The sequence below is a fragment of the Gossypium raimondii genome, chromosome 9, assembly GCF_025698545.1.
Source record: "Gossypium raimondii isolate GPD5lz chromosome 9, ASM2569854v1, whole genome shotgun sequence".
Classification (NCBI taxonomy): Eukaryota; Viridiplantae; Streptophyta; class Magnoliopsida; order Malvales; family Malvaceae; genus Gossypium; species Gossypium raimondii.
This window is the reverse complement of record NC_068573.1, coordinates 49,009,753-49,036,259: the sequence shown is the minus strand read 5'-3', so window position 1 is coordinate 49,036,259 and position 26,507 is coordinate 49,009,753. Positions and strand designations below refer to the sequence as shown.

The 26,507-nt window shown below is 32.0% G+C and overlaps 2 protein-coding genes and 1 long non-coding RNA gene across 3 annotated transcripts; 1 reads left to right on the top strand and 2 right to left on the bottom strand.

The window, feature by feature from the left end:
• Positions 1 to 1,709: 1,709 nt before the first annotated feature.
• LOC128032470 (uncharacterized) lies at positions 1,710 to 3,281 on the top strand. The gene is made up of 3 exons (XR_008188665.1): positions 1,710 to 1,781; positions 2,250 to 2,336; positions 3,079 to 3,281. It is a non-coding gene; the product is annotated as an uncharacterized LOC128032470 (long non-coding RNA).
• A 4,123-nt stretch (positions 3,282 to 7,404) lies between these two features.
• LOC105800726 (pectinesterase) lies at positions 7,405 to 9,447 on the bottom strand. Its single transcript, XM_012632020.2, has 2 exons — positions 8,318 to 9,447; positions 7,405 to 8,237 (listed from the first exon to the last, which is right to left on the bottom strand). Exons 1-2 carry the CDS (start codon positions 9,303 to 9,305, stop codon positions 7,531 to 7,533), a joined length of 1,695 nt encoding a protein of 564 aa, XP_012487474.2. The 5' UTR covers positions 9,306 to 9,447; the 3' UTR covers positions 7,405 to 7,530.
• Positions 9,448 to 18,951: 9,504 nt separating this feature from the next.
• On the bottom strand, positions 18,952 to 20,987 carry LOC105784876 (pectinesterase-like). Its single transcript, XM_052620533.1, has 2 exons — positions 19,868 to 20,987; positions 18,952 to 19,787 (listed from the first exon to the last, which is right to left on the bottom strand). The coding sequence occupies exons 1-2, from the start codon at positions 20,853 to 20,855 to the stop codon at positions 19,081 to 19,083; spliced, it is 1,695 nt and encodes a 564-aa protein (XP_052476493.1). The 5' UTR covers positions 20,856 to 20,987; the 3' UTR covers positions 18,952 to 19,080.
• Positions 20,988 to 26,507: the final 5,520 nt, after the last annotated feature.

Genomic DNA, 26,507 nt, shown 5'->3' with positions numbered 1-26,507 from the left:
AATAATAATTATAATCATAATATTATCATGTAAAATTATGGGGTACAATAATATTACATATATTTAATTCAAATAACTTCATATTAATGAATTCTATTTTTTTTTATCAAATTTTTAATATTTCAAACACCGTGGTTTCATCTGTCTGTAAGACTTTGGCAATGAACCCAAAGAGCATTCAAAATCAAGAGAGTATCTTATTTTAGAGAAGAAAGTTTGAGGGTACTGACTGGTACACCAAAGGAAAAACAAAATCAAACTTTCTACAAAGCTAACTCTATTGCTGCCAAATCTCTCAAAACTCCATCCTTATCTCCATCAACTTGTAGTCCCACAATCTTACCCAACTTCAACGCCTTCCTCCTATTTTTGAAGTCGGAATGCGTTCACCACTGGCCGTAAGTTTCTTCTTTCTCAATTTTCTTAACTTTTACTGCCTCCTTTGGCTATGTACTCCTCTTCAATATCCTCTTCGTAATTTCAACCAATTCCTTGCCTGCAGTTGTATTATCTCTACCCATCACCTCAGCTGTTTCATCGGAACCTTGATTCCCATCTAAATGGCCCAACGATAGTGTCCGATCCATCTTGAAATTGGACTTGCCAACACTCACCTTCCTTATCCCGGTTACTTACTTCCACTTCAACTGTCTCGTTTACACCCATGTTATCAATACTAAGCAACGTCACCCTTTTCATGTCACCTTCAATATTTGACTTTCTACCATCATCACCCCATAATTCAACAGATTCTCTCACATCCGACAAAACTTGCCTGTCAATGGTAATATTTTCCAATTACCCGCCGTTAGCATTAATTGTCTCTAGCCATCTTCTCTCATGAGTGTTAGAGTAGTTATCAAAGTAGTTAGAACTGTTATTTTGGTTATCGTTTGCAGTTAGTCTGTTATCAGCAGTTTCTTCATTGTACGTATGACTATAAATGCATGAGTCTTCTGCATGCATTAAATGAGATAGAATAAAAAAGTAAGAAAGTCTTCTTTTCTGAATATTTTGTAAAGTCTAACAATGAGCACCTGTTCAACATTTATTTTTCCAATTGCTTGAAATTTTCTGTCGTAACTTTAGATTTGTTGTTAGTATTCCCAATGAAATTGTCGACTTCATGCCCCGAATCCTCCAGCTCATCGTCGTCAACCTTTGTTCGCGACCCTTCATCTTCACTTGAAGCATTCTGCGGAAAATCATTAGCCATGTTTGTTTTGGATGGATCTTCATTTATATCATGGCTTCTCGACTCGACATCATCACCTCATTCCCACAGCAATAAAATCTATCAGGAATTACTACTTGATCAATGTAATGGCCTAAATTCAAGGTTATCGGAACAGTAGTTTCGGGACCGCAAATCCGATGAAGAAAATTTTATTTTTATTATATTTTTATGGTCTATGATTTCAAAAAATGATTTGTGAAAATTTCGTTCGAAAATTTTGACGTTTGGGCACTCAATTTAGTCAAAAGGACTAAATTGTAAAAGTGCAAAAGTTGAGTTCTACATGTTAGAGGTGTCCAATTGTTATAAAGCTTTAAATTGGAGGTCCCTATATGATAATTAGACCATTGGTTAAGTTGGTAGACAAAAAAGGACATGAGATAAGTGAAATAGGAAATTTTTAAGTTAGGGGCAATTTGGTAATCTAGAAATTAAAATGAATTAAAAGGGAAAAAGATGGCAAATTGTGCTCATCTTCTTCATTTGGAAGAAACCAGAAAGGGGAGAAGTCATAGTTAGGGTTTTCAAGCTTCCAAGCTCCATAGTAAGTGATCCCAAGCCCCGTTTTTAATGTTATTTACGTTTTTGGAGTCTCGATAGCTTAATTTAGCTTATTCTAGTAATAATTTAACCTAGGGTTTACATTTTGAAAAATACTCATAGGTGAAAAGTGTTTATTTTGATGTTTTATGATAGATTACAAAGCTATAAATTATGTTAAACAACTTTTGCTAGCCGATTTTAAGCGAAAACGAGTAAGTTGACATAATCGGTAAAAATCTCTAATGTACATAAGTAAGTGTTAGAGTGAGAATTTGTTGTTATCATAGAAGAGAAAAATGTTCAGCATGTCATAAAACAAAATAATATGATATGAAGTTTAATTTTCGGGCCTTGGGGAAAAATGTAATTATGAAAAAGTTTAGGGGTAAAATCGTAATTTTGATAAAGTTAGAGTCGACGGCTGTTTTGATAAATGTGAGTATTAAATAAGTTAAATTTACTATTTTAGATCAAGAAGAACGAAACTCGAGGTTAGACAAAGGGAAGAATAAAGTTGAAGACTAAGTTGGTGAATTGGGCTATATTTGGTACTGAGGTAAGTTTATGGTAAATAAATGCAATATTTCAATAATTATTATTAATGCTGCTATTTTCCAGCAACTATGAATTTATTTCATGAATTTATTTGATGATGATCCAAGCATGAAATGATAGAAAATTAAAATTAAAAAGTCTCGTTGATACATAAGGATGGTACTGGATACGAATGTCATGACATTCGGGTAAAGAGGTCCCATGTAAGACCATGTCTGGGACATGGCATTGGCACCGAGATGAGAGGTCCCATGTAAGACCATGTCTGGGACATGGCGTTGGCACCGAGATGAGAGGTCCCCCGTAAGACCATGTCTGGACATGGCATGGGCACCGACATGAGAACATCTCATGTAAGACCATGTTTGGGACATGGCTTTGGCATGTTATTATCAGAAGAGACCCGAGTATCCTTATTGTTCCAATGTAGCTCAACGGGCTAATAAACGAATCATGTTCAGGAAAGTTTAGTTAAAAACATAAATGGCAAGCTCAGGTAAGTTATAAGAGTTAAGAACTTATTATATTATCAATTAATATTCAACGATGCAGCAAGAGAAGAGTAAGTTATGCACCCAAGTATACTAAGTAAATAAGCAAGAGAACTAGAATGAGATTAACTAAAGAGTAAACTAGAGATATAGACTCTTGAGTTTAATTATTTGTGTTTAATGTTGTTATTTATTTGCTAGTAAACTTACTAAGCTTTATGCTTACTTCTTTTATTTCTCTTTCTCTTATAGTATTGCAAAGCTACTTCAAGGATCCTAAAGAAGTCGGAGATCGTCCACACTATCAACCACAATTGCTCGGTATTTTATGATGAAACACGTTTGAGTTATGGCATGTATAGGGATTTAGTTATTTTGCATGTTTGTAATTATGATTTTGCTAACGAATGATGTGTAAGCATTTTATGATGTATGGTCATTAAAATGGTTAAGTATGAAGGTGTTTGTTGTTATGAAAGTCTAGGTGATAAATTACGCATGGAAATCATGAAAGGATAAAATTTTGCAAAGAAACAGAACTCAGGCAGCACCGTGATGTGACTTTCAAAAATTACCTAGGATGGTATAAAATGAATTAGAGGGTGAATGATATATGGAATTAAATCTTGTTGAGTCTATTTTCATGGAAAAATAACGGTGTAGCAAAAGGAAATTTATATTTTAAGATATGTGAATTTTAGTGAGACAGGGTCAGAGCTGTTTTTGGAGTCCCCTGTTCTGAGTTTAGAAAATCATTAAAAATTGTATAAAAATGGTTATGAGTTATAGTTTATATTTCTAGATTCCTTATTGAGTCTATTTTCTATAGAAACAAGTAAGAACTTCATATAAAAATCCTACAGTGAGAAGATTTATTTTTAGTGGCAAGAGGTCAGGACAGTTAAGTGGTGAAACAGGGGAGACTTTAACTAATAAACTGTACGAATTGGTTGATTCAAAAATTCTAAAACTTTTATGGTAAATAGATATATGAGTCTAGTTTCAGGAAAAATTTACGGAGTTAAATTTTGAGTTCCGTAGCTCGATTTATAATTAATTTAGTAACTTCTGCGCGATTGGACAGATTGCTGTAAATAGTGAAATTAATTTTCAAAACAAGTTTTTATGCTTCGAATTAGTAAGATAAGCTAAGTAATGCCTCATGCTCGACTCCGGCAACGGTCTCGGGTAAGGGGTGTTACAATCAATCTCAGCTACTCTTACAAAGTGCTCTTTATTTCGCACCTTCAATTTTATCAGCTATAAAGAACACGTTACCTGAAATCCACCTATCTTCGGTGTTTCTCTATCTTCTTTTGAATTTCGTGAAATGTTGAGTTGTTTTACCAGCTAAACTTTTTTCTAGTGTAGATTTTCATTACTTACTTCTAGGCCGGTTCTGAGGTGGTCTGGAAGTATGGCCGCTCAAGGCCTAAGACTGAAAAATTTAAAATATTATTTTTCGGTTGTTAAGAGGCTTAAAGAAACATTTATAATTTTTAAAAGTTAAGAAAATTCTTTTACTAATTTTTAATGGGTCTAAACAGCTTCTTTTTTTTTTTACTTTTAAGAGGCCCAAAAATTATTTTATTAACTTTTAAGGTATCTAAAAAAAAATTTCTACAATTTTTAATAAACCTAAAACCTTATTTTATTGTTTTGTTGGGGGCTAAAAATATCAAGAACGGCCTACTTCCTTCATCATCGCATCTTTTTCCTTCTTTCCTGATTCATCCACCAAACGTTTCTCGTTCTTCTCCTTATCACTTTCAGATTTTGCTTCCTCCATTGCTCGTTATCATCAGTACTTGGTACTTGGGCAGCTATCTTCTTTTAACCCACTTTGGTTCAGTTTTACATGTTTCCCAGCATCATGGCCAAATCGATCTTGTGCCGTTTTCCTTCTTCAGTACGTATTTCTTGGTTGAAACCTTGCCAACCTAACTTCACCATTCAACCTCGAAACTACACCCATTGCTTCATCGAGATTACAGAATCTTACAAACCCAAATTTTGATCCATTTACACTTGTTTTTGTAGGGATTAAAGCATCCGCCACATCACCATACTTGCTGCAGCTCGTCTTCAACCATCTCCACTTTCCTTCGATGGAATGTTGTTGTACACTGTCGAGACTTGCTGCAGATACTTGCCTCCAGTTTGTTTGTGGGGATGTTTTTTTCTCTTTATTCTATTTGAGCAAGCGAGTCTAAAAAACTTATTATTTACTAAAATTTCATTATATATGTATTTTAATAACATTACAATTTGTTTTGTATTTATTATACATTTTAAACCACATATTAATTCAATCCAAATACAGCATTAATGTTATTGACAAAATAAACAATTTAAATATTATTTATTAGGTTAACTTTAGTATTAAAAAAGTCCAAAGCACTTTATTTTAAATTTCATACTTATCCCTCTAATTAAAAGCATAATTTTTTTCAATAACTAATTCTTAACATTGATTTTTATCCAAAATAATTCATGGCTATTAATTAGGGCAAAATAAGTCCAAAAGTTCGTTTTTTAATTAATTAGATTTTTAAGGCCGATTTTAAAATTAATTAAGGAAATAAGTCGGATTGAATAGAAAGCATGTTCAGTCGGGTAAGCTTTTTGTACAGGTGTCAGGAAAGCGCGCCTAGCTGTACGTGCTTTCTGGCAAGCTCGTTTAGCTGGACAAACTTTTCAGCAATAGCTTTTTGTATGTTGCCGCACCAACAGTAAAAAAAAAATTAAATATACCAATGGTTATTTTTTTACCCTATAAATATCCCTAAATTTTATTTTTATTCATTCACATCATTCTCTCAACTCTCTCGTTTTAAATTTTTTGATATTTTCATTTAAAAATAATATTTTTTAATTATCTCATTTTTATTCTTTAAAATCAATTTTTTACGAATAGTCGCATCTCTAATTCGCTTCGACGACAAGTATATTTCCGCCACCCAAGTAGCAATGGTAAGCCAAAAATTTAAATTTCGTTAATTTCGATAATGTTAAACTTAATTATTTTTTAATTTCAAAATGTTTTTATTGTATAAATAGGTGGATGATCATATTCTGTAGGGCTTCATTCATAATATGGGAAAGACTGCGATCCTTGAAATTCGTGGCCACTTGCAAGCGGCTGGATTCTTACATACGTCTCGAATGTTCAGGGGCTGCAAACTCAATTTGGCACTAATCAATGCATTGGTGGAAAGATAGATGCCTGAAAGACACACTTTCCACATTCTAAGCGGCAAGTGTACAATTACACTCGACGATGTAACGCTGCAACTCGGTTTGCCAGTGGATAGGTCAATCACCACTGGATTAACGGTCGTTCTAAGCAAAGTGGGTCTCTGCCAATCACTATTGTGGAAGGTTCTAGACAAGTTCAAAAGTGGGTAGATGTCAATGAACTAGTTAAAGGCTAATTTCGACAAGCTTCCTGAAGACCTTGTAGACCGAACGGATGACGTCATAGAACAATACGCCAAGCATACATCATGAGGTTAATCGGGGCATTTTAATACCCGTCAAATTTTGAAATTTGTTGCACGTAAGGTTGCTACTACATTTAGTGGACTTCAATGAGTGCGGGAAATTAAATTGGGAATCTATCGTATTGTCCATGTTATACCGGGAGATGTGTCGGGCCACGATACTGAGTGCGGCATCGATTGCTGGTTGTCTATTCCTACTGTAGTCGTGGTCCTGGTGGCGACTATTATTTTACATCCTAATGTGACCGGCCCAAATATGCTCCCGTTGGTGATAAGGTAAATATCATTTATTAACAAATACGTACTCAATACAATAATTTTTTTATTATACGTTTCGACTAACATATCGCTTGTACTGGTGGAACCATGGGTCGAGCTACATGGAACTACCCGAGGAGTTGAAACATATTAGGTTGTTGTTAGGCTAAAGCTTAGAGGCCAATGCTAGAAACTTGTTCTTTCAAACCTATATTAATTACGTAATGATTTGTAAAAAAAATTCATACATAATGATATTTACAATTTTATTTTTCAATTTGGATGAATGTCGTACGCCGACACGGATGTCATATATTGCATTCCGCTAGAAGTGTTAAAAATCAGCAGATTAGGACTCCAAGTTGTCGTTGTTAGTATACTCAACGATAGAAAGGCACAAATCGAACCGGGTGTTGCATCAGTTTTTTTCACTCGCTAGATCATATATAATTTTGAAATATAATATTTATATTAAACATTACGTTAAATAGCATATTATAAATTACATTTATAAATTAAAATAATAAAAGTATTGAAATTATATCTATGTTAAATAGTTTATTATACATTAAAATAACATTTATGTTAAATGATAACTACAAATTATTAAAATTATATATACTAAAAATATTTTTTAAAAATTATTATATAAATTAATAAAATATATTAACATGTACTATTTTAATTAATGAAATACATAGCAAACTTAATAATATTGTTTCTTTTTTGTTTAATAGCATATTAGACTTTATATCTATCTCTAACATTTTTTTATATAGTTGGGGAATAAGAAAATAATTTTAGTTTGCACCTTCCATAATAAAGAATATATTATTAATATAAATAAAACATAGGAAAAAAATTGTTTAACTTAATCAATAATCGACAACATGATTACTAATAATGATAATAAAAGAATACTAATGGCGATGGTTTTGGAAGTTTACACTCCAGGGACCATGTCAGGATAACAAGGAGTGCCGGTTTGCGAAATCCATTTGTCAGTTTCAGTTTCAAGAAAGACGCCAGGAGTCCATTTCTTGGCTTCATTTATATCGATTGTCTTGATAGCTGGCCATTTGACCCTGCCTTCGGTTTTAGCCCCTGGTCCCCTATTTTGGAACTCTACAAAGTAACCGGTGTCTAGTCCTACGGTGCCTTCCATGGGGGAGTAACCCTCTGGTGTAATGATGTCATCAATATTGCTTTGCATTATGATGGTCCTCGCCAAAGCTTTCCAAGGACGACCAAGGTACGTCTTGCTCTTGTCCTTCACCGGGAGGTAGTCAGGGGCGCCTGAGATGGTACAATTTTGAAGCACAATGGCTGAGTGAGTGTATGGGAATTTCCTTCCGTGGGCTGTAATCATGTTGTTTTGGTTTTCACCGGGCTTCCTCGCAATGATCAGACAATTTTGGAACACACTCGCCGCATCCCCGAAAATGAAATCCACTGTCCCGCTGATGAGACAATCCCTATAAAATTGTTTCTGTTTGTGAGCATAAAGGGTGTCTTGGTATCCATTGAAATGACAATTGAACATGATGACCATATCACATGTTGCCCTAAAAGCTACTGCTTGATGACCAGGAGGTCCTGCTGTGTTCTCGAATCCAATGTCCCTGGCCATGAAACCAGCCCCATCCACACCTGCAATATTTCACAAACATACATACTAGTTAGTCACCTCACCTCACCACCAAAACTTATATGTATATAATACTACTTACCAACCGTTGCAGTGCCGAATGTTTTAAGCGGATGATCCCTAATGCAGTTAAGGTCATTGGTGATGATGGTCTTAGTTGGACCATCACCGATGAACATAACATTAGTCATCTCCTTAGGTAAAAGGACTTGTTCCTTGTAAGTACCAGCCTTAATGTGAATAATAAATCGATTGGGGCTTTTTGGAGGGACTTCAGCCAAGGCCTTGGTGATGGTATCATATTTCCCACTACCATCCTTAGCAACCACAACGTTAGGCTTCAAATCTGTTGGTTTTGCTTGAAGTAGTCTCCTCTCAGCGTGGCCCATCCACTCAGGTCCATCGTTAGACAGGAGCTTACGTTCAAACCCAGTTGTGTCGATATTGATGCCTGGAATGTTAAGGTCATTCAAGATGGTGGATAACTTAGTCACCATGGTTAAAGAATTTTGGGTAAGCTCCATTGAAGTCTTCAAAATTGAATTCATCTTTTCCGCTTGTTCTTTATTTACCTCCGCGTATGAGTCTACACATGTTTGTAGGGTAGTTAAGGCACCGCTTAACCACACCCTCAGGTTTAGTAAGTAATCACCGATCTTACTCATCTCGTATCCCCCCAGCTTATCAAATGAAAGTTGCAGGTCAGCAATTGATAAATCCAATACTTCTTTACAAACCTTAAGGGCTGCTTTGTTGTTGTCATCTTTATTCAAGTCTTGTATCGTCGCTGAATTCGCCAACACTTTCCTTATTTCCTCTATCGCTGCTTGGAAACTCGTCCTTATCAGCTCCTTAGGGTCGGTGGAATTAGATGACTCCAGGCTCTTCTCGCATGCCTCTTTGAACTGTGTGGGTTGACAAACAGTTTGCACCGCTTTCGTCGAACTCGATATTTCACCGCTTTTCGAATCACCGTTGTTTTTTAAATGCGTAACACCCACCACTGCTGCCACCACTGCTGCCACCAAGAACACCGAACAGATACCAATAACAGCAACATTGTTCGCCATTGTTTTCTATTTATTCTTAACAAACCCTCAAAAAATCATAAAATTTTCCTTCTTCCCTTGAAACAGATTTCAAATAGAGATAGGAAAAGAAAGAAAAAAAAACTTTTTGAAGTTGTGGGGCTGCTTATTGCTTATTACTTATTGCCCCTTGGCTTGAATAATACATCATTGAAATGCCTTATTTATACTACCAAAGAAACCCTTTCTTAGCAAATTAATGGTTATTTTTAGTTTTTTATTAGCATGGTGGGGAGTGCTTCACGGATATTTTATCACCCCAATTTGTTACAACTTTTCAATTATATATATAACTCTTCTTTTATTTATTATTATAAAACGCATTCATAGGGAAAGTTTTACCTTTAAATTTATAGGTAAATTATATTATTAGAAACATAATTGTTAGTAAAAAAATTTCAATCACTCAATTATTGTTAGGTTTCTTTTTGGTCATCCAAGTATGAAATGTTACAATATGGTTATCCAATTATTTAATTTTATCTTTTTCAGTCACCAAATGGTTAACGTTAAAAAAAACACTCCCAAAAATCCAAGATAGTTGAGTAACTTTTCAATCCTTAATATAACTCTTATTTTATTAATTATTATAAAATGCATTCATTAGAAAAAGTTTTACCTTTAAATTTTAGGGTAAACTATAGTCTTGGTCACCTAATTATTAGTAATTTTGTTCTTTGGCTACTCAACTATCTTTGATTTTTCAGTTTTTCTTTTTCACATTTTCTAGCGGTGACAAAAAGAAAAAATGTAATTAATTAGATGATTATTTTGTAACTTTTCATAATTGAGTAACAAGAAATTAATTGTAATATAATTAAGTAATTAATAATATAATTTACTCTAATTTTTAACTGGTATGATTTTGTAACTAAAGTTACATTTAGGTTGATGGTAATTTACATGTATGCCAGCAGGTTGGACTTTTTAATTTTTATAATTAAATTTGATATCTAATCATCTATAATATATATATGAGTTGAACAACTTTTGAACTGATAAAGAATATTTTTTCTAGCATCTTATTAAATTGATATTTAAAAATATTTAAAATTAATTTATAATTCTTAGTTATAACTGTCACGCCTTGAAATATAGAAGGTTAATTGAAAAAATTATACAAAAATTAACCTAGGCTTCATGGTTAAGAAATTAGTGTACCTTTTAGAGGTCTTAGGTTCTATTCACTCCTTTCTCATTTATTTTCTTTTTATTTTTAGCAACTTAGGATGAAAGTACATTAAAACATATATAATTTAGAATAAAAACTTAACAAATTATGGGCAACAACTCAATGGTTAAGTCTTTACACTTTTCCCTTGCATGCTCAAGATCAAGCCTTGCCACTCTCCTTCATATTACCCTTTTATTTTCGGTGGCAAGGATAAATTGCCATCCAACCCCCTAAAAGTTTGAAGCCCCTAAATATTTAATCTTTTTCCTAATTGCATTTGAACACTGTTCCCTTTTCCAAACCGAACAGAATTTTTTTAATTCTTTTTCCCTACTTCTCTCTTTTCTTTCTTAGCTTCTTCTTTGCAAGATATTTTCTCTCCATTGCTGAATTTATTATTTCTTCCCGAATCAAAATCTATTCTCAATTCAAGACTTTTTTCAATCAGTTTTATAGTCACCATTAGAAATGTTCTTAATCCTTGCTAAGAATTGTTGGTAAGTTCAATTCAATTCTGATAACTAATCCCAAACTCTCGTAGTATTTGCATCCGATGCTAATCTTTCATTTGAATTGATGAATATTTTACTAATCTTGCCGAAATTCCCGGTAATGTTGATAGATCTTGAAAACAATCATTAACCCGTGTATAAATGTTGTTTGAATGACCTGTTACAGGTGCAGCAGACCAGATTTGATTGTGAGGGACGTCATTTGAGATTCTGATGGAATGTGTAAGTTATTTTACAAGCGAAACGGGGTAAATCATGCCTCGAAATAGGGTCACATGGCCAGCCACACTGGCATGTGGGCTACACGTGTGGGCCATATGACCCCTCACACGACCATGTCCCCCTAAAACCCTAAGATATTCGATTCTCACACGGCCTGCCACACAACTATGTCTCTTCTGTACCTTGATTTTGCAAATTCCACATAGCCACAATCTATCACATGGCCTAGCCATGTAACACCCCCAACCCGTATCCGTCGGCGGAACCGGGTTACGGAGCATTACCGAAGTTCACAGATCAAACAGACAGAAATTTCAAACATTTCATATCATCAAAACAAGTCATCAAAGCATCATTTTAATCCAAATTTTAAACATATCAAATCCAAATCAATTTGCCTAGTTCATGAGCACTTAAACATAGAATTAAATTCACATGCACCTATCTAGATTTATTTACCATGCCATAATATAACTTCAAAAACAAACACATATTTATACATATAAAACCAACCAAAATTAAACTTATAACCTCATTTACAATTAAACCACAAAATAACTATTATTTAGACACCCTAGGTACATGTCGAAACAAAGGATAAACATCACCACATTTGAGTTTGGGATCGTTGTTGGATGCTGAATCGGCGATCAAAAGTTAAGTACCTAACCTGCGCATGGGAAACAAAACCATACATTGAGTAAAACTCAGTGGTATTTCTATAATCCGAATATTTAAAGATAAAAAAATTACAAATATACAATTGAAATGTAAACATATATTAATATTTAAATATTACAACAACCATATCATTTTTCATTTGTTTCACAAATATCTCAATTATCATACTTGCTATATAAATAGTTTTTCACAATTTAACTCACATTTCATTTATACAATTGCTTTATTCATTCCATACTCAATTCACTATTTCATTTTCATTTCTCATACCATACAATTTCAATATCAATTATAGAACTTATTTATTCATTTACCCCTATTAACACGACTCAGACGGATACACGGAATCCAACCAACACACCAGTTTGGCACCTAGTGCCTCATCGGATAATTCGAAGTAATAATTTGACACACAGTGTCCCATCAGCTAAACTGAAGTAAATTGGCACCTAGTACCTCATCAAATTAATCCGAAGTATTAAATTGACACCCAGTGTCTCATCAGATAATTCGAGGTAATAATTTGACACCCAGTGTCTCATCGGCTAAACCGAAGTAAATTGGCACCCAGTGTCTCATCGAATTAATCCGAAGTAGTAAATTGACACCCAGTGTCTCATAGACTCGAAGTCGAAGAAATCCCTAAACTCTTTCAATCTTATGGCATGCCATCTATATTCGACTCAGCCCGATACAGTTAATAGGGTTTAATTTCACTTTCTAAATACAACCAATATTCAATTATCATATTTGCACATATATATTCATTTCAATTCAAATAATCAATTCAATCCATTCAATCAACTTTTAATTCAATTCAATGTCAAAGTGCCAAATACTCACCTTAACCACTTACCATAAGCAGCAAATCAAAATACAACAATTAATAACTAGATTCGGATTATAGAAATACAAATCAGGAATTCCAACCTATTCGACGTCGACTTTATCTTTCCCCTTTTTAGTCAAGGATTCTGATACGATGTTAGCTACGAAATTAAAATAATTAAAATTCATCAATACAACATAATTCAATCTCATATTTAATATTTCAATTTTTACTCAATATTTGCCTAAATTCCAATTTAGTCCCTAAACCGAGACTATCTTTATTTCTTTACATTTAATTCCTTATTTTCATAAAAATTCCACTTTAGACTAAATTTAACTCCCTATTTTCACTTAAATCCCTAAATTTTGATTTTTCACAATTTAGTCCCTATTACTCAAAATTTACAATTTATTCTACAATTCAATCTTTTTTCATTTCTAGCTTAAAATCTATCAATTTAATCCCTAATACTAAAATTATTCAACATCTAAAAACTCAATAGTTTCTAAAATTTTGACATGGGTCGGATAGTATTTAATACCGAAATTCCAAAAACATAAAAATTACAAGAAAAAAGAACTAAATTGACTAACCAATTGAACTTTGAACCAAGAAGTCCCTAGCCTTGCGTCTTTCTTTCACTTTTTCTTTTTTCTTTCTTTCTTTTCTGTTTTCGTTTGACTTTGGCTTTCTTTTATTTCTTTTTCATTTCTTTTATTATTATTATAATATAATATATATACTTATTAATTAAGTAAACATATTTTATTATAATATATATTAAATTATAAATATCTTACCTTATGTCGCCTCATTAAAGAACAATAACATAATTGCTTCTTTAGTCCCTTTAATTTTATTTAATCTATAATTCAACTTTCACCTTATATGCAATTTAGTCTTTATACCTAATTACTTTTAATTTAAGCAAATTCACTTAACGAAACCTAATTAACTACACAACTAGCTTCGTAAATATTTATTAAAAATATTTATGAGTCCGATTAATGGGAAAGGAGTCCTGGGAATGCACTTTTTTAATTCGATCTTTTTTTTTGTAATGGCCCGTTTTTAGTGAAATCGGTTCAATGGTTTTGGGACCACAAATCAGAGGTCATAAAATTTATTTTAATATTATTTTGAGGTCTACAGCTTAATAATATGATAGTATAAAAATTTCGTTAATTAATTTTATAGTCTGTAGGCTCAATTTGTGAAAAAAAACTAAATCGCGTAAAGTGTGAAAGTTGTGTTCTATTAGATAAAAGTGTTAAATAGCTATAGAACTTTAAAGTGGAGGTCCTTTTGTGGTAATTAGACCATTAAAGGTGATATTGGATGTGCATGGCTTGGTAATTGAGTAATTTTTAAAGCTAGGTAAGGGTAAAATGGTAATTAAGTAATTAAAGGTTAAATTAATAAAAGAAAAGTTATCATCTTCCCCATTTTTCTTCACCATAGCCGAATTTTTCTAGGAGAAGAAGAAGAGAAATTTTTCTTCAAGCTCTTCCCTTGCATGTAAGTGCTATCTCATCTCGTTTTTGTTGATTTTTATGTTTTCGGGACCGCTGTAGCTTAATCTAGCTAATTAGGGGACTAAATTGCAATATGGTTGAAAGTCTAGGGCTTTTTTGTGAGAGAAATTTAGTTTATTTTGAATTTTAATGGAAGAATATGAGTCTTTTTTGTTAACTAAACAACTTTTATTAAGTGGGTTTTGTTGAAATTGTCAAATAGGGATTAAATTGAGATATGTGAAAATTATGTGCTAAATGTGTGAAATTGTGGAATATATGGGCTTCTATGAGCACCTATAAAATTTGGCTAGGCTTGGGTGTAGAGAAATTTGCATGAATTTTATTTTACGAGCCTAAGGACTAAATTGTAAAAAGGTCAAATGTTTAGGGGCAAAATGGTACTTTTTTCATAGCATGAAATTTTGATTGAATTGAATAGAAAAAATATTAAATTAGTTAAATTTGATATATAGATCAAGAAAAGCCACGTTCGGAATTAAATCGAGGCAAAGATAAAGTAGTGGATTGATCGGTCGATTGTCTCCGTGTAAATTTGAGGTAAGTTTGTATGTTTAATAAGCATTAAATTATATGTGTTTAAATGCTTAATTAATATAATTGTGATGACACGACACCACAAAAATTCTAGATGAGGTCGACAATGTATGGATCCCGGTTGAACCTTAGGAATCGATAGGATACAAATGACATGTCATTAGGGGTTACCGTATTTTTGGTGTTGGTCTCGTACGTCCTACCGGTGGCTGAGTTTCTGGCATGTGTTGCGGTTACTTTACAGTTTGTGTGAGCAGCACCGTGTAGCTACGTCTTGACTAATAGCTTGTGTGAGCAGACCCAGTGTAGCTCGAAAGTGAGCATCGATATGAGATATGAGACAGAGGTGGTTTTGACCACGTATTAGCACTTAGTGTGCGAGATACTCGAGTATCTGATAGTATTCCAAATGGTTCAACGGGCACAGATGATGATACGAGGTTGTAAGTGCTGATAAGAACTAGTATAGGTATTTGTCTGAAATACAGAAAGTAATTCATAGCTGATGTATTCATACATGGCTAACATGATTGTGAATATGTGTTAGGCTTTGGACCAATTGATTATGCTTATCTAAATTGTTAGCTACGAAATTAAAACAATTAAAATTCATCAATACAACACAATTTAATCTCATATTTAATATTTCAATTTTACTCAATATTTGCCTAAATTCCAATTTAGTCCCTAAACCGAGACTATCTTTATTTCTTTACATTCAATTCTTTATTTTCATACGAAATCCACTTTAGACTAAATTTAACTCCCTATTTTCACTTAAATCCCTAAATTTCAAATTTTCACAATTTAGTCCTTATTACTCAAAATTTACAATTTATTCTACAATTCAATCTTTTTCATTTCTAGCTTAAAACTATCAATTTAATCCCTAATACTAAAATTATTCAACATTAACAACATCTAAAAACTCAATAATTTCTAAAATTTTGGCATGGATCGGGTAGTATTTAATACTGGGATTCCAAAAACATAAAAATTACAAGAAAAATGAACTAAATTGACTAACCAATTGAACTTTAAACCCAAAAAGTCCCTAGCCTTGCGTCTTTCTTTCACTCTTTCTTTTTTTCTTTCTTTCCTTTCTATTTTCGTTTGGCTTTGGCTTTCTTTTCTTTCTTTCTTTTTTTATTTGTTTTATTATAATATAATATATACTTATTAATTAAGTAAACATATTTTACTATAATATATATTAAATTTATAAACATATTATCTTATGCCGCCTCATTAAAGAACAATGGCATAATTACTTCTTTAGTCCCTTTAATTTTTCTTTAATCTATAATTCAACTTTCACCCTATATGCAATTTAGTCCTTATACCTAATTACTTTTAATTCAAGTAAATTCACTTAACCAAAACCTAATTAACTACACAACTAGCTTCAGATATATTTATTAAAAATATTTACGAGTCGATTGACGAGAACGAATTACCGTGAATGCACTTTTTTTTAAATTTGGTCATTTTTAATTAATTAACTATCGAAACGTTAAAATTTCTTAACGAAACTTTAATACCACCTTAATAACACTCCGTAAATATTTATAAAAATATTTACGACTCAGTTTATAAAAATAAGGTCTCGATACCTCATCTTTTAAAACCACTTGAACTTAATAAATCACTTATATAACATAAATTATCAAATAAAAAACTTTTTTTTAAAATCACATTTGACTCATAAATATTAAATAATAATATTTACGAACTTACTCGTCAGATTTGGTGGCCCCGAAACTACTGTTTCTGACACCACTGAAAAACGAGCTGTTACAAGTCATATGACCGTGTAACCCCTCCACACGGCCATGTGCCCCTATTTTACAATTTTGCCCAAAATTTTTGTAAAATTTTCAATTTAGTCCTTGCATGATCATTGAATTGTTTTTAGTACTTTATCTCTTTTAATTAAGTCTCTGATATTATGAATAATATGGAATCAATTATTTGATTTATTAGATTATTACTATATGTGCATGATATGTGACGAATACATGTCTTCTATGACTAAATTACTGATTAATTGTTATTTTTACTAGTATCACTGAATTATTAATTGCGTGAATAGCCATGCTTACTATATTGATATACCAAATCCAGGACAATCATGTCTACTACTATTGTTGATCTAGATACATGCTAAACATGTCTACTGTTTCTGTACTGTATTGATGCTTACATGTCATACTGCATTGCATGGGGCAAGATGTTTTTTAAGGAGGAAGTACTGGCAATTTTAACTGCAAAATACTGGTGTTTATCCACAAATTAATGATAGTTTTTATCTGCAACCCCGTGTATTCACAACCATTGGCAGCTTATTAACCTACAAATACTAGTGGTTTATCCACATCTTTTACTAGCAACTTCTATCTGCAAACCCATTGTGTATTCACAACTATTGGTAGCATATTAACCTGCAACTCTTGTGGTTCATCCACAAACTAGAGTGTCCGAGATATAAGATTTCTAGGGAACTCTTATTGTGGAGTGTAGCGGTGGGGTAGGACCTATCTTTATTGATAAACTTAACTTGTATAGCATTGCATCGACACGCATAAGTATGATAATTGAACTGCCAAAAATACTATTATATCATATGATTATTACCGTACTAAAAATTGTTATTATGTATACTTAGTTTATTAATTTGCACTGATTTTCTTGTGATAGAACTCTCACTGAGTGTTATAGCTCACTCCCCCTTAAATTTTCATCCTTACAGATAACCCACCAGGTTAGGACAGGAACACAGCATCCGAAGAGTCTCGATTCGTTATTTATTTTATTATTTGAGGAATATAATATTTTATTTTGAATTGTTACATGGAACTTAAGATTTGGTTTTATTTTATAGCCTGCATGACATTTAATTTGATTTTAGGATTTTGAAATATGAATATTAATTAATTATGCATGAACATTGGTTTTATTAAAAATACAAACTATTATTACTTTTATGCTACTAAATTATAAATAAGAATTTTGAATAGTAAATAAATCGGTAATTATTTAAGTTTTCTTCTAAAATAATCAAATGTTTTAAAATGACTATTTTCAAAATTCGATAACTTACATGGTCATTTCAAGACTAATATAATCTTTCAATTCAGATCTAATGTTTAGGCGAGTTGGGAAGGTTACTATAACTCTATTTATTAACTTTATAATAGAATTATAACTTGAATAAAAGTTTAAACATACTCATTACCATTAAGTTAAAATAACTAATAATTAAGGTTAAAATATTTTTTATTTTTTATTTTTTATAAGTACAATTTTGTACTCTCAAATTTATTAATGTAATAAAATAAAGGAATAACTTTAATAAAATTCTAACTATATAAATAGAGATTACCTTTATTATCACGTCCCAAAATATAGAAGATTAATTGTAATGAAAAATCAACAAATACGTTTTGGATTTGATGATTAGTGACAAACTCTACTCCTCTTATTTCCTTTTTTTTTCTTTTCAGCAACCTAGAAATTAGTGACATTGATTGAATCTTAACTCAATTAACATTGACATTATTATCAGTACAGGAGGTCGTGAGTTTGAGTGTGCTAAGCCCATTTCTTCTATTATTTAAGGGTTGAAAGGGGTTATGGGTAGTTTAGAAGATCATTTAAACCTAAAATAAACAAAAACATTATAAACATATAAATTATAGACTACAAGTACCACAAGGAAATAGCTGTACATTTATAATAAAAAATAAGAATTATAGAAAGTATATAATTTTGAAATATAATATTTATATTAAAGGTTACGTTAAATAGTATATTATAAATTAAATTTACAAATTAAAATAATAAAAGTATTGAAATTATATCAATATTAAATAGTATATTATAAATTAAAATAATATTTATGTTAAATGATAATTACAAATTAGTAAAATTATATATACTAAAAAATATTTTTTAAATTTATTATATTAATTAATAAATTATATTAAGATGTACTATTTTAATTAATGAAATACATAGCAAAATTAATAATATTGTTTTTTTTGTTTAATAGCATATTAGACTTTATATCTATCTCTAACAGTTTCATATATTTTTTTATAATTGGGGAATAAGAAAACAATTTTAGTTTGCACCTTCCATAATAATGAATATATTATTAATATAAATAAAACATAGGAAAATTTTGTTTAACTTAATCAATAATCGACAACATGATTACGAATAATGATTATAAAAGAATACTAATGGCGATGGTTTTGGAAGTTCACACTCCAGGGACCATGTCAGGATAACAAGGAGTGCCGGTTTGCGAAATCCATTTATCAGTTTCAGTTTCAAGAAAGACGCCAGGAGTCCATTTCTTGGCTTCATTTAAATCGATTGTCTTGATAGCTGGCCATTTGACCCTGCCTTCAGTTTTGGCACCGGGTCCCCTGTTTTGGAACTCTACAAAGTAACCGGTGTCTACTCCTACGGTGCCTACCATGGGGGTGTAACCCTCTGGTGTAATAATGTCATCAATATTGCTTTGCATTATGATGGTCCTCGCCAAAGCTTTCCAAGGACGACCAAGGTACGTCTTGCTCTTGTCCTTCACCGGTAGGTAGTCAGGGGCTCCCGAGATGGTACAATTTTGAAGCACAATGGCTGAGTGAGTGTATGGGAATTTCCTTCCGTGGGCTGTAATCATGTTGTTCTGGTTTTCACCTGGCTTCCTCGCGATGATCAGACAATTTTGGAACACGCTCGCCGCATCCCCGAATATGAAGTCCACCGTCCCACTGATGAGACAATCTCTATAAAATTGTTTCTGTTTGTGAGCATAAAGGGTGTCTTGGTACCCATTGAAATGACAATTGAACATGATGACCATATCACATGTTGCCCTAAAAGCTACTGCTTGATGACCAGGGGGTCCTGCTGTGTTCTCGAATCCAATGTCCCTGGCCATGAAACCAGCCCCATCCACACCTACAATATTTCACAAACATACATACTAGTTAGTCACCTCATCTCACCACCAAAACTTATATGTATATAATATTACTTACCAACCGTTGCAGTGCCGAATGTTTTAAGCGGATGATCCCTAATGCAGTTAAGGTCATTGGTGATGATGGTCTTAGTTGGACCATCACCGATGAACATAACATTAGTCATCTCCTTAGGTAAAAGGACTTGTTCCTTGTAAGTACCAGCCTTAATGTGAATAATAAATCGATTGGGGCTTTTTGGAGGGACTTCAGCCAAGGCCTTGGTGATGGTATCATATTTCCCACTACCATCCTTAGCAACCACAACATTAGGCTTCAAATCTGTTGGTTTTGCTTGAAGTAGTCTCCTCTCAGCGTGGCCCATCCACTCAGGTCCATCGTTAGACAGGAGCTTACGTTCGAACCCAGTCGTGTCGATATTGAGGCCTGGAATGTTAAGGCTATTCAAGATGGTGGATAACTTAGTCACCATGGTTAAAGAATTTTGGGTAAGCTCCATTGAAGTCTTCAAAATTGAATTCATCTTTTCCGCTTGTTCTTTATTTACCTCCGCATATGAGTCTACACATGTTTGTAGGGTAGTTAAGGCACCGCTTAACCACACCCTCAGGTTTAGTAAGTAGTCACCGATCTTACTCATCTCGTATCCCCCCAGCTTATCAAATGAAAGTTGCAGGTCAGCAATTGATAAATCCAATACTTCTTTACAAACCTTAAGGGCTGCTTTGTTGTTGTCATCTTTATTCAAGTCTTGTATCGTCGCTGAATTCGCCAACACTTTCCTTATTTCCTCTATCGCTGCTTGGAAACTCGTCCTTATCAGCTCCTTAGGGTCGGTGGAATTAGATGACTCCAGGCTCTTCTCGCATGCCTCTTTGAACTGCGTGGGTTGACAAACAGTTTGCACCGCTTTCGTCGAACTCGATATTTCACCGCTTTTTGAATCACCATTGTTTTTTAAATGCGTAACACCCACCACTGCTGCCACCACTGCTGCCACCAAGAACACCGAAAAGATACCAATAACAGCAACATTGTTCGCCATTGTTTTCTATTTATTCTTAACAAGCCCTCAAAAAATCATAAAATTTTCCTTCTTCTTCCCTTGAAACAGATTTCAAATAGAGATAGGAAAAGGAAGAAAAAAAAAACTTTTTGAAGTTGTGGGGCTGCTTATTGCCCCTTGGCTTGAATAATACATCATTGAAATGCCCTATTTATACCACCAAAGTAACCCCTTCTGAGCAATTTAATGGCTATTTTTAGTTTATTATTAGCATTATTATTTCACCGAAGTTGTAAACGAATGAGAGAAATATTGAAAAAGTAAACGGAGTTATCATATAAAATTTTAATAATTATTTTTAATCATCATTATTAAATATGTTTATTAATTTAATGTAAATATTTTTCGTAGTTATGATGAATTATTATTGATGCATGCTTATATTATTTTCAATAAAACTATTAATTAAAAATTAGAAGAAAATAATCTATACATAGTAAAAAAACATATATTTTTGTAGGTTTATTATCATTCATAATAAACTTGAATTCTATGGTTACAAAACAACTTCTACAATTTACAAATGTGTTTATTTTTGATGATTTGAGAGAGCCAGAGAATAAACAAATAATTATAACTTTATTATTAACTACTATATATTATTTTTTTACTTTTGTATTAATTTTTGGTATAATATACAATATTTTATTTCTATTTAGTATTCTATTTTATTATTAACTTAAATTATGATGCCAACTTTTTTAATTATTATTTATTTTTTATTATAATATTTGAGTTAATAAACTAATTGTTAATATATTTTAATTATATTTAACAATTTAAATAAGAAATATTTTTTAGGCTAATTACTAGAATTAAAATTATAATATTTAAAAAACTAATTAAATATTAAGTGTAAGTATAAATTATGGTTTAAACGTTAAAGTGCAGCGGAAAATATCGAACATAAATACCTCTGACCGTTGCATGAACCAAATGTAAAATCCTGGCGTTGTAACACCACTACTGAGCGTGTCAAGCAACCGAAAAGGTCGTCAAATTTAGCTATATGAAAATACGAAAATCGCCAAAGTCTTCTAAGCACTCAAAAACCTCACTAGATGGATTTTTTTTTTATGCTTAGGGACCTTATGCTTGAGAGTATTTATAGCGGTGGTTCCCCATCAGAAAACATGTCCCACTACCACACATACAAAGTGAAAGTGGATGAAAATGTTGCAATGGAAGCAAACATGTGGCTATTCCCACAAACCATAAAACACATCCAACTTTTCCCACTTGGTTCAAATTGTCCATAAATACTAGTAACAATAGCAATTAATCAGCAATTCAGTGATACTAGTGACAACATGATCTTTAAATTTGTGTGGTGGCATGCCTTTAGTCAAAGGATTAGCTAACATTTGCTCAGTGTCAATGTGTTCAATGACCATTTTCTTTTCTTTAACATGTCCCCTTATGGCTAAATACTTAATGTCGATATGTTTACTTTGACTTTCACTTTTGTTGTTCTTAACCATAAAGACAACAGTTGAATTGTCACAATATATCATCAACAATATTGAAGTCGAATCCTCAAATCTAAACCCAGGTATGAAACTCTTCAATCATACTCCATGTGAGGTAACCTCAAAACATGAAACGAACCAGCCTCTATAATGGAAGGAACAGTTAAGGACTGTTTGATGCTCTTCCAAGAATAATTTCATATTTATCTCTAATAATTTCAAGAATAATTTCATAGCTTAAGAGCATATTAGACTTTATATCTATCTCTAATAATTTCATACTGTACTTTTAGAATAATTTATTTTAGGATCATTCTAAGATATATAGTTTTAGTCACTAATGAAATAGTGTCACATTATCAATTTTAAAAACATATAAGTATTATTGAATGCCTATTCATATATGATTTTTTAACTTTAATTAAAATATTTAAAATAATTAATTTTTATTAAATAAACAAAAATGCATTTTTTATCTTATAATATTTTAATCATTTTTAGTCTTTTTTAAATTTAATTTTCAATTTTTTCATTTTAATTTTCTATTTCAACTTTTAATTAAATACCAAAATTTGATACCGTCACCAATTATGGTTATAAGTTTTCAAATTTTAAATTTTTACCAAAGTTTTTCTTAATTTTTAGTTGTTGATTTCAATTTTTACATTAAATTTTCACCCCCTTTTTTTATCTATTGATTTCATCCTTTTTAATTTCCAATTGTTTTGTTTATGTTTTCTTTGTTGCATATAATTAGTTTTAATGTGTTTTTTTTTGTTTTTTATAAAAAAAATTTAATTAATTTTAAGTAACTCAATTAAAGTTATTTGATAAAAGGTAACTTAAGAAAGATATCATATATGAATGTGTATAATAATATTTGTACATCCTCAAAAGTTGATGAGGTGACACGAGTAATTGATACTTATAAATTATATATTTTACTATCATCTTAATATAAATTATTCCTATTTTTATTAGGGAATAAGAAAATAATTTAATATTCGACCATACATAATAATTATGATTTCCTTTTTACCTTAGATAGGGGTAGAATATTATTATTATAAATAAAAAATAGAAAAATTTTGTTTAAATTAATCAATAATTGACAACATGATTACAAATAATGATAATAAAATAATACTAATGGTGATGGTTTTGGAAGTTTACACTCCACGGACCATGTCAAGATAACAAGGAGTGCCGGTTTGCGAAATCTATTTGTCAGTTTCAATTTCAAGAAAGATGCCAGGAGTCCATTTCTTGGCTTCATTCATATCGATTTTCTTGATAGCTGGCCATTCGACCTTGCCTTCGGTTTTGGCACCGGGTCCACTGTTTTGGAACTCTACAAAGTAACCGGTACCTTCCATGTGGAAGTAACCCTCTGGTGTAATGATGTCATCAATATTGTTTTGCATTATGATGGTCCTCGCCAAAGCTTTCTAGGGACAACCAAGGTACATCTTGCTCTTGTCCTTCACCAGGAGGTCGTTAGGGGCACCCGAGATAGTACAATTTTGAAGCACAATAGTTGAGTGAGTGTATGGGAATTTCCTTCCGTGGGCTGTAATCATGTTCTTCTGGTTTTCACCTGGCTTCCTCGCGATGATCAAATAGTTCTGGAACACGCTCGCCGCATCCCCGAAGATGAAGTCCACCGTCCCACTGATGAGACAATCCCTATAAAAATATTTCTAATTGTGAGCATAAAGGGTGTCTCGGTACCCATTGAAATGACAATTGAACATGATGACCATATCATATGTTGCCCTAAAAGCCACTGCTTGATGATCAGTGGCTCCTATTGTGTTCTCAAATCCAATGTCCTTGGCCATGAAACCAACCCCATCCACACCTTGAATATTTCACAAACATACATACTAGTTAGTCATCTCACCTCACCACCAAAACTTATATGTATATAATACTACTTACCAATAGTTACAGTGCCGAATGTTTTACGCAGATGATCCCTAATACAGTTAAGGTCATTGGTGATGATGGTCTTGGTTGGGCCATCACAGATGAGCATAAGATTAATCATATCCTTGGTCAAAATGACTTGTTTCTTGTAAGCACCAGCCTTAACGTAAATAATAAATCAATGGGGACTTCAACCAACAGACATAAAAAATTTAATAAAATTATTAAAGCTTAAAATTAATGATCTACAAACTAATTAAATTTATTAAAAGCAATTTTGATTATATTCAAGATCATTATTATACAAGTATAACTTAAATTTGAGTAATTAGTAATTACATCAATTATAATTAATAAATTTGAGTAATTAGTAATTACATCAATTATAATTAAAAATACAAACTTTTGTGATAAAAATTACAAGATTATATTTGTAGCCACATTTTCATATAACATGATTTTTTTTTACGTTAGTATGCACTATTTCATACATTTTATTTATATTTTAATTAAATAGTATAATTATTTTGATTAATTTACCTCAATGGTTTGTGTAATAACCCAAATTTGCCCGGCCCAAATAATAAACACAAATTAAAAAACCAAATAAAAATTAAAAGTCCATTTTTAAGGTCCATTTACATCCAGCCCAATAACAACTAACCCGTTTAACCCAAAACCCAACTACAAAATAGCCCAAACCCGAATACCCAACCTAATCAGCCCAATTACCCCAAAACTGCCCAAAGTTAACCCCAATTACAGACTCAGGCTCAAAAAAAACCCTAAAACCCTAAACAATTCCTGAAGCAAGCCTCTGCCGCCGCAGTTAAAATAGGCCTCCTCCTTGCGCGTGCTGCGCCTACGCGCATGTGCGCCTTCGTTCATCCCTCGTACGACTGTACTTGCGCAACAAACAAACAAACAACCACGTAGAAGAAAGAAAAGGATAGCAAAAAAAAAATCGAATAACAAAGAGCAGAGAAAATAGATGTGATTTTTATTTCTTTTTTTCCGATTCGGCTATAAAAAGCCAAATACTACAATGTAAAAGGGGCTTCCTTTTTGACGGATATTGAATACAAGAAACAGAAAAATATTCAAAGAAAAGAGAGAATCAAAAGGAATAAGAGTTTTGCTTTGCTTTTCTGAGTTTTTTTCTTTCTTTGGTTTCTTTTCTTACTCTTTTGTTTATCATTTGGGGGACGATGCTAAAAATATAAAAATATTAGGGTGCGTAGAGGTTACCTGGAGACCGGATCTTTGTTCCCTCCGTCGTAATCGGAGTCGAGCGAAGGTTTGGGGGGGCTGATGAACGGCCGTAATATGGAGCGGTGCAAGGAGCCCAGTTTCCTTTAGTTTTTTTTCTTTCTTCCCTTTGAAAATGACCGAAGGTTTTATGCTTTAGGGTTTGGTCAGTGAAAGAAACGTCGCCATTTGATACCAATCTGATGGTTTCGAAACGGCGTCGTTTCGAACCTAGACCCGCGCGATGACCCGACCCGGGGAAGGATCCGCGTGTTCCGTCTTTCTGGTTTTTTTGCGCAACCAGTCCTCCTTTGTTTTATATCGTTCTAATCTGACTTTCTATAGTTTTCGATTTATACTATATAGTTTATTCTGGTTTCAATTTGGTTCATGGTCAAACGGCGACGTTTTCGATTTGAATTCTTGAAATTATGCGTTTAATTGTTGCTTTAGTCCTCAGGCTTTCGATTGATTGTAAATTTAGTCTTTTAAATGCTATAATTTCAATTTAATTATTTCTTTTTTAAAATTTTTTATTCTTATTAATCATAATATTCTATTTAATTTTATAAATATGATTTGTTGGTTTAAAATTAGCTTAGTATCTATTTTAATATGTTTATTTATGGTAAATTTTAAATATTAGGATTAACATTGTTTTCAAATTTATTATTTAGTATAATTTTAAGATGCAACATATTGTTATTTCAAATTATTATTAACATGTTTTGAGTTTATCATTCATTGTTTTAAAATTTATCATTTTTATTTTCAAACTCTATATCATTATATGTTTCATCATCTATATATATATAAAATGCTTTCATAATAATTTGATTTACTTTGTACATATTTTAATAATTTATTTTGTGTTATAACTTAATTATATATATATATATAACATTTTTAAATGCCATTATATGTGTTATTAAATTATTTTAAAAATATTTTTTTGTTTTGATGTTTGAATATTAATATGATTATA